The 9,482-nt window shown below is 34.9% G+C and overlaps 1 protein-coding gene across 1 annotated transcript in view; it reads left to right on the plus strand.

Annotated features, from left to right (window-relative positions):
- Nucleotides 1–9,481, plus strand: part of LOC145910916 (uncharacterized) — a gene marked incomplete at its 3' end in the record, with an annotated part of 28,697 nt that extends 19,216 nt beyond the window's left edge. Inside the window, 29 exon segments of the mRNA XM_082998134.1 lie at nt 63–182; nt 429–596; nt 737–856; nt 945–1,112; nt 1,181–1,300; nt 1,552–1,719; nt 1,790–1,909; nt 2,161–2,328; nt 2,472–2,591; nt 2,685–2,852; nt 2,921–3,040; nt 3,925–4,101; nt 4,461–4,513; nt 5,167–5,284; nt 6,242–6,310; nt 6,468–6,635; nt 6,913–7,032; nt 7,126–7,293; nt 7,437–7,590; nt 7,671–7,795; nt 7,864–7,950; nt 7,953–7,979; nt 8,231–8,398; nt 8,469–8,588; nt 8,628–8,788; nt 8,941–8,954; nt 8,999–9,060; nt 9,150–9,317; nt 9,387–9,481. Coding sequence (XP_082854260.1) covers nt 63–182; nt 429–596; nt 737–856; nt 945–1,112; nt 1,181–1,300; nt 1,552–1,719; nt 1,790–1,909; nt 2,161–2,328; nt 2,472–2,591; nt 2,685–2,852; nt 2,921–3,040; nt 3,925–4,101; nt 4,461–4,513; nt 5,167–5,284; nt 6,242–6,310; nt 6,468–6,635; nt 6,913–7,032; nt 7,126–7,293; nt 7,437–7,590; nt 7,671–7,795; nt 7,864–7,950; nt 7,953–7,979; nt 8,231–8,398; nt 8,469–8,588; nt 8,628–8,788; nt 8,941–8,954; nt 8,999–9,060; nt 9,150–9,317; nt 9,387–9,481 — 3,614 coding nt within the window.
- Between the last annotated feature and the right edge of the window lies 1 nt (nt 9,482).

A 9,482-nucleotide genomic window follows, 5' to 3' on the forward strand; every position in this document is an offset into this window, starting at 1 on the left:
TTCTCCATGTATAAGAATTTGTGCTGAGAACTACAAGGAAATTATTGAATAAATATTTTCAGATTCTGGTGGAATAGTCAATGTGACTAAACTTGGGGGACTACCATCGTATACTGGAAGTGAACAGAATGGAATTACCAGTAAATCATATGGAAGCTGGAGTGGATCTTTTACTTTCAAAAGTATGATGTAACTTCTAAATTTTGCATTTCATTGTCATCAGAAAGATTTTTTTTTCCGAATAGTTTCAAAAAAAAATTTTCGACTGAAAATAAAATCCCACTCAATTTAACACCTGATTTCATTGATATAGGGTGGTGCTGTAGTGACTAGACATTAATATTAAGTGTGCAGAAAAATCAAATTTCGATAAAAATTCAAAGCGAAAAGAACAGTGTGGCCAGCAACTTTTAGGAATTATTTTACAGATTTGTGCTTCAAACAACCCAACCAACTGGATTTTGGAGATGACACATTAGTGCAGTTTCAATGCCCAACTGGTTGCCAACAAATATCAAATCGTTTGTGGGGAACTGAAGTTTATACAGATGATTCTTACATCTGTGCAGCTGCAATTCATGATGGAAAAATTTCTGGTAAATTTATTTGTGATTTGTTTCACTTAATTTGCTGCAATTGAAATCTGTGTTTGATTTATGTACAAAGGCATTTTGTGTTGCTGTCAATCAAAGACTTGCAAATATTTAAAAAAGCATAATACTATTATCACTTTCAGACACTGGTGGATTGGTCACTGTATATCTAACTGGTGGATTATCATCTTATGCTGGTAGCACTCAAAATGGAATCACCAGTAAATCTTATGAAAGTTGGTCACGATCATTTACTTTTAGCAGTAAGTTGGTCAACGAAATCCCAATGTTTTCTTTGTTGGTTTGATATAGCCAACCTATTTGACAAAAAACTTACATTTCCATTTTCAGATCCTTGCACTAAACAAGCTAATCAGTTGGAATTTGATGGAGAAAACTCTGCATCATACACTTGTCCAGCTGGTTGTCAACAAACCTCATCACGTTTATGGGGAACAGAAGTTTATACAGATGATTCTTACATTTGTGCAGCTGCAATTCATGATGGTGTAATTTCAGGTTACTTATTTTTTCATGTGAATGTATTTAGGATTAGAAATATAACATGATGTTGAAACATATCTTAGATTCTGGTGGAATAGTCACTGTGACTAAACTTGGAGGGATGGCATCGTACAAAGGAAGTGAACAGAATGGAATTACCAGTAAATCTTATGGAAGCTGGAGTGGATCTTTTACTTTCAAAAGTATGATGTAACTTCTAAATTTTACATTTTATTGTCATTAGAAAGAATTTTTCTTTTTCTGAAAAGCTTCAAAAAAAATTTATTCTACCGAAAATTAAACCCCTCTCGATTTATTATCTGATTTTGGTGGTTTATAGTGGTGCTGTAGTGACTTGACATTAATATTATCTGTGCAGTTAAATCAATTTCTTACAAAAATTCAAAGCAAAACAGAAGAGTCTGGCCAGAAACTATTAACAATTATTTTATAGATCTATGCCTCAAACAACCCAACCAACTGGATTTTGGAGATGGCATTTTAGTGCAGTTTCTTTGCCCAGCTGGTTGTCAACAAACCTCATCACGTTTGTGGGGAACTGAAGTTTATACAGATGATTCTTACATCTGTGCAGCTGCAATTCATGATGGTGTAATGTCAGGTTACTTGTTCACCTTGCGTAAGACTTAGTGCTGAGAACTACAAGACAATTATTGGAAAAATATTTTCAGATTCTGGTGGAATAGTCAATGTGACTAAACTTGGGGGACTATCATCATATTCTGGAAGTGAACAGAATGGAATTACCAGTAAATCATATGGAAGCTGGGGTGGATCTTTTACTTTCAAAAGTATGATGTAACTTCTAAATTTTTCATTTCGTTGTGATCAGAAACGATTGTTTTTTTTCCGAATAGCTTTAAAAAAAACTTTAATCTACTGAAAATTAAATTCCTCTCAATTTATCACCTTATTTCAGTGGCTTATAGTGGTGCTGTAGTGACTAGACATTAATATTAAGTGTGCAGTTAAATCAATTTCCTACAAAATTTCAAGCAAAAAAGAACATTGTGGCCAGAAACTTTTAGCAATTATTTTACAGATTTATGCTTCAAACAACCCAACCAACTGGATTTTGGAGATGACACATCAGTGCAGTTTCAATGCCCAACTGGTTGCCAACAAATATCAAATCGTTTGTGGGGAACTGAAGTTTATACAGATGATTCTTACATCTGTGCAGCTGCAATTCATGATGGAAAAATTTCTGGTAAAGTTTTCTTTGATGATTTGTTTCACTTAATTTGCTACAATGGAATGCTGTGTGTGATTTCTGTACAAAGGCATTTTATTTCCCTGTCAATCAAAGACTTGCAAATATTTAAAAAAGCATAATACTATTATCACTTTCAGACACTGGTGGATTGGTCACTGTATATCTAACTAGTGGATTATCATCTTATGCTGGAAGCACTCAAAATGGAATCACCAGTAAATCTTTTGGAAGTTGGTCACGATCATTTACATTTAGCAGTAAGTTGGTCAATCAAATTTTTCTTTGTTTTTTTCTTTGTTGGTGTATTGTAGCAGACCTATTTGACATAAAACTTATATTTCCATTTTTAGATTCTTGCGCTAAGCAAGCTAAACAGTTGGAATTTGATGGAGAAAGCTCTGCATCATACACTTGTCCATCTGGTTGTCAACAAACCTCATCACGTTTATGGGGAACTGAAGTTTATACAGATGATTCTTACATCTGTGCAGCTGCTATTCATGATGGTGTAGTTTCAGGTTACTTATTTTTTCATGTGAATGTATTTAGGATTAGAAATATAACATGATGTTGAAAAATATCTTAGATTCCGGTGGAATAGTCACTGTGACTAAACTTGGAGGGATGACATCATACAAAGGAAGTGAACAGAATGGAATTACCAGTAAATCATATGGAAGCTGGAGTGGATCTTTTTCACTGAAAGGTGTGTTTTTAATTTCTTGTAGTTTATTTTGATAACAGGAAGTCAATGTCTATGGTGTCACAGTTCAGCATGGTTTGGGTCAATTTTCATTAATCAGGTTCATATGAAACCAGGGATGTTTCTTTCCAGTGTATAAATGAAATTTTTGGAGTGGTAATTTATAATGGATTTATTTGGTATCCAACTGACAATGGCTATTGTCGGTGGTATTTTACAGTCATAGGGGTTTTTAGATTTTTGCCTATCTTACATCCAACAATCAATGGCATCACCTCTAAAATAGTTGCACGTTTTTTTAAATGAAATGCAACAGGTTAAATGAAATGGTGTAAAAAGTTATTAGGGGTGAACATAAATGATAAATATTAAGAATCACTGGTTTAGCTGACTGTTTTCCCACCTTTTTTTTGTTCTCGACCCTTTGTGACGATTTTAATACAGGCTTTAACCACTTTGGTCTCTCTTTATATACATCGGATTCAACACTAGGCTTTAAATATCTGTTTTAAAAACTGGTAAGGTGAAAGTGGACTTTGTTACAGACATTTACTAAATATATGCTTGAATTTGTATCAAAGCAAATATTATTATTGCACAAACCACACTTTTGTCTCGAAATGCCAACATCAGACGTGTAAGGCATGTAAATAATTTATTTCACTTATTTTGTATTTATTGGTTCCATATGGTTGTATACACACTGTATTTCGCAACAAGGACTACTTATTTCGCTGTCCTAACGTCGCAATCTGATTGGAGCGATCCCAATGCAACTTATTTTAATATTTGAAAAATACACCTGTTTTGGCGTTTGATGTAAATTGTGCCTAAATGGACTTATACGACCCCAGTTTAGGTATATTGACTTGTTTTTCTGTTCCAAGGCATTTACGTTAATTGCGTAAAACAAGGAAGAGAGCTTGATTATGAAGAAGATGGTTTCGCAACACTTACTTGCCCGCCGAAATGCAAAGACATTACAAACCGCCTATGGGGAACTGACACTTACACAGATGATTCGTATGTGTGTGCTGCAGCATTTCACGCCGGCCATCTGACAGGTGTTTTTGTTTTTTAACAAAATGTTTAATTTCACTCAACATAATTAGAACACAAATTTTGTACAATAAACCGGGTTGCATTACAGCACACGTTGTCACGGTGTGCTAAACCTTAAAATGCTGTCGGCTTTGTGCGGTTTCTTACAAATAAAATCGAAAGAGAAGACAGTACATGTACAGACAAATTAAATATTGTCCTTCAAAATAAACCAACCCTCATTGAAAAGTCCTTGAAAGGAAAACTATTTTTATTGGCCTAATGTACACAGAAACGCAATGCGTTGTGACCAATGATGGTAATTTATTTACCTATACCACCTTACATGTTCGTACGTGACTTAATATTACTATGTTGTCAGGGACAATCGGTGGAACCGTCCGTGTGATTAAATCCGGTGCCCAATCAAGCTATGTTGGTTCAACACAAAATGGAATTACTTCAAATTCGTACGGATATTGGGGAGGCTCGTTCCATTTTGAGCCTTAATTAACGGTTTTTCCTGTCGGTTATTGGAGTGTGGTTACTTTTGCATTGTTGTAAATACATTTATCTGCAGTTACGTTATAGCTTGGTAAAGAATAGGGATAATGCTTCTCTCAAGCTTACAAGTGCATAGGAAATGATCCAACCTAGTAGGCTATAACACTGTCCAGGCCTGTATTTCTCTGGGTATAAAGTATCGGAGCCTGGTAACAAAGCAGTTGTAACAGTGCATAATTATACAATGTGTATAACTGTATGTTCTGATACCCTAGTGCTGAGCTTCTTAAACTTTTTCGTTCTGCGACCCCAATTTGAAAGAACAATTTTCTTTGCAACCTTGTGGCGTGGTCGGTGTCCAATTATTGTTCACATTTGAAGAAGCACGCTCAAGTTCCCTTTTTTCACCACTTTGATTAAAACTGTCTCCAAATTTTCAACGTGATTTAGCGATAAACATTTCGACAAAGCACGATCATACCTCTGGTGTAGCAGAGCGTACAAACATATAGCCCAAGGCCCAAGTTAAAAGTTATGCATATACAAACGCTTTTTTTCCAAAACTGATTCCTGGTTAAATGCAGTTTAGCCATTGCAAGAAAAGTTCGGAACGTGGAGATATTGGTATGTTTCGAAGTACGATGGAAAGTCGCATTTTGACAGTATTGGTGGTCTTGCATGCTACACTTGAGATTAGAGCAAGTAAGAGCTACGTTATAGTTGGCGTAGGCCCCATATCATGATTTTTCTGACATATCCTGAATTTTAGTGTTAAAGAGGATAGTTGGGCAAATAGTACTTCAATTTTAAAGATTTTTAACATGACACATCTTATAGCCTGAGATGGACATAAAAAATCGCAATTTGGTGTATTGATTATGGATCCTTGGTGTAATTTTGCACTAACGACGTACCTTATGGAAGATACTATCACACTGGGTCACAAAATTTTCGCCAAAGTTGATTTACATATGAGTGTATAACAAAGAAATCTGTGCGGATATGAACGCTATAATTTAGTGTAGTATTTCAACTCAAATGTAGCCCATAACCAAAAATAACTGGTGGTTGCTCTGTTTACACCTGACCATCAAAATTTGCACAGATTTCTATTTTTCACAGACTTATAAAAGTGAATCAAACCCGGTGTAGTAGTATTCTCCGCACCTTGTAGGGGACACGACTCATCCCAAATTTCAAAAAGGGCTTTCCAAATGTCCAATTTTTATGTGTTTTTCCTTTTCGGTACCTTTTTTTCCCGCGCAAAGTGTTCGCTGGCGCGCATATTTTTCTGCAACCTCGTGTGTGTGGATTGGTCTGCGCAACCCGCTGCTATTAAAATTACCCAGGATTAAAAGTTGTAATGAAATTCAATATGTCGTCTAACCAAAAAAAATATTGCACGAGGATACTACCATGCAGATGAACATGCAACAAAATTGTACGGACATTGATCAAATATCCTCAAGGAACTAAACACACGCATGTCCCTATTTCCTTATCTGAGCGATATTTGGAAAGAAGTTTTTGTGAAAAGAGCGTGTCTGCTTGTGGGCGTTTAATTATTTATTTATTACCGCCCAACTTCCGATTTATTCTCACTTAAATTTGATGGTGTGTGACTATTGAAGCTTTCCTTAAAAAACGCTTCTTTTTCAGATCCCGGAAGTTACAATACAGCATATTATTTGGCTGGATTATATGCCGGATCTTACACATTTGGAAGTAGTAAGTGACACAGCAAAAAAATATATAAACTGATGGTTATTACAAAAAATGATAAAAAAAAATATGCTCTGTAGCTGTATTATTCTGTCAAGAAATTTTTATTTTGTGTCATTTAGTTAGACTTTTGTGCAAAAACGTACCCACCATCACTTTGTAGATTTATGTATCAAACAAGCCAACCAGCTAGATTTTGGAGATGGTGCAATAGCTCAATTCACTTGTCCAGCTGGTTGCCATCAATCTACTGATCGTGTGTGGGGAACTGGAACTTACACAGATGATTGTTATATTTGTGCAGCAGCTATTCACGATGGGCAAATTTATAGTATATAACTTGTCTATTTTGTGCATAAATCTTTTTGTATAGATTTCACTGGGTTTATGGTCAATAAAGTTTGTGTGCTCTTTATTTTTTGCACAAAATGATTGCAAAGTAAAATAACCTATAGTCTGATGTGTTTTTTTCATGTCCCTTATTTAGCACGATTCACTGTATGTGTTATGTGCATTCACTGTATAGTATACTATTCATGAACATTCCGCTCTTAATCTAAAACAAACATCCACTGGAATTAAAATATATGTAATAATCCTTTTTCTAGATTCTGGTGGGGTGGTCAATGTTCACCTAACTAGTGGATTACCATTTTATACTGGAAGCTCTCAAAATGGAATCACCAGTAAACCATATGGAAGCTGATCAAGATCGTTTAATTTTATTGGTAACTGTAAGTGGATCAATAATATCTTAGAATATTGCATAGTTTTGTTGTGTTATAGTTCATGTTCAGACAAAATTTATATTTTATTGACAGATGCTTGCATAAAACAAGCTAATCAGTTGGAGTTTCTTGGAGAAAACATTGCTTCACACTATTGTCCAGCTGGTTGCGAACAAACATCCTCTCGCTTATGGGGAACAGAAGTTTATACAGATGATTCTTACGTCTGTGCAGCTGCAATTCATGATGGAAAAATTTCTGGTAAAGTTTTCTTTTGTGATTTGTTTCACTTTATTTGCTACAATGGAATGCTGTGTGTGATTTCTGTACAAAGGCATTTTATTTTTCTGTCAATCAAAGACTTGCAAATATTTAAAAAAGCATAATACTATTATCACTTTCAGACACTGGTGGATTGGTCACTGTATATCTAACTAGTGGATTAACATCTTATGCTGGAAGCACTCAAAATGGAATCACCAGTAAATCTTTTGGAAGTTGGTCACGATCATTTACATTTAGCAGTAAGTTGGTCAATGAAATCCCAATGTTTTCTTTGTTGGTTTGTTATAGCCAACCTATTTGACAAAAAACTTACATTTCCATTTTCAGATCCTTGCATTAAACAAGCTAATCAGTTACTCTGCATCATACACTTGTCCATCTGGTTGTCAACAAACCTCATGACGTTTGTGGGGAACTGAAGTTTATACAGATGATTCTTACATCTGTGCAGCTGCAATTCATGATGGTGTAATTTCAGGTTACTTATTTTTTCATGTGAATGTATTTAGGATTAGAAATATAACATAATGTTGAAACGTATCTTAGATTCCGGTGGAATAGTCACTGTGACTAAACTTGGAGGGATGACATCGTACAAAGGAAGTAAACAGAATGGAATTACCAGTAAATCTTATGCTGGAGTGGATCTTTTACTTTCAAAAGTATGATTTAACTTCTGAATTTTACATTTCATTGTCATCAGAAATTTTTTTTCTTTTTCTGAAAAGCTTCAAAAAAAATTTAGTGTACCAAAAATAAAACCTCTCTCAATTTATTACCTGATTTCAGTGGTTTGTAGTGGTGCTGTAGTGATTGGAAATTAATATTATTTGTGCAGTTAAATCAATTTTTTACAAAAATTTAAAGCAAAACGGAACAGTCTGGCCAGAAACTATTAACAATTGTTTTACAGATCTATGCCTCAAACAACCCAACCAACTGGATTTTGGATATGGCGCGTTAGTGCAGTTCCCTTGCCCATTTGGTTGTCAACAAACCTCATCACGTTTGTGGGGAACTGAAGTTTATACAGATGATTCTTACATCTGTGCAGCTGCAATTCATGATGGTGTAATTTCAGGTTACTTGTTCTCCATGTGCAAAAATTTGTGCTGAGAACTACAAGAAAATTATTGGAAAAACATTTTCAGATTCTGGTGGAATGGTCAATGTGACCAAACTTGGGGGACTATCATCATATACTGGAAGTGAACAGAATGGAATTACCAGTAAATCATATGGAAGCTGGAGTGGATCTTTTACTTTCAAAAGTATGATTTAACCAGAAACTTTTAGCCATTATTTTACAGATTTGTGCTTCAAACAACCCAACCAATTGGATATTTGAGATGACACATCAGTGCAGTTCCAATGCCCAACTGGTTGCCGAAAAATATCAAATCGTTTATGGGGAACTGAAGTTTATACAGATGATTCTTACATCTGTGCAGCTGCAATTCATGATGGAAAAATTTCTGGTAAAGTTTTCTTTTGTGATTTGTTTCACTTAATTTGCTACAATGGAATGCTGTGTGTGATTTCTGTACAAAGACATTTTATTTTGCTGTTAATCAAAGACAAGCAAATATTTAAAAAAAATCGTAATACTATTATCACTTTCAGACACTGGTGGATTGGTCACTGTATATCTAACTAGTGGATTAACATCTTATGCTGGAAGCACTCAAAATGGAATTACCAGTAAATCTTATGGAAGTTGGTCACGATCATTTACTTTTAGCAGTAAGTTGGTCAATCAAATTCCAATGTTTTCTTTTGTTGGTTTATTATAGCAGACCTATTTGACGAAAAACTTCCATTTCCATTTTCAGATCCTTGCACTAAACAAGCTAAACAGTCAGAATTTCATGGAGAAAACTCTGCATCATACACTTGTCCATCTGGTTGTCAACAAACCTCATCACGTTTATGGGGAACTGAAGTTTATACAGATGATTCTTACATCTGTGCAGCTGCTATTCATGATTGTGTAATTTCAGGTTACTTATTCTCCATGTGCAAAAATTTGTGCTGAGAACTACAAGACAATTATTGGCAAATATTTTCAGATTCCGGTGGAGTAGTCAATGTGACTAAACTTGTGGGTCTATCATCATATACTGGAAGTGAACAGAATGGAGTTACCAGTAAATCATATGGAAGCT

Source organism: Ascidia mentula, chromosome 8, assembly GCF_947561715.1.
Source record: "Ascidia mentula chromosome 8, kaAscMent1.1, whole genome shotgun sequence".
NCBI lineage: Eukaryota > Metazoa > Chordata > Ascidiacea > Phlebobranchia > Ascidiidae > Ascidia > Ascidia mentula.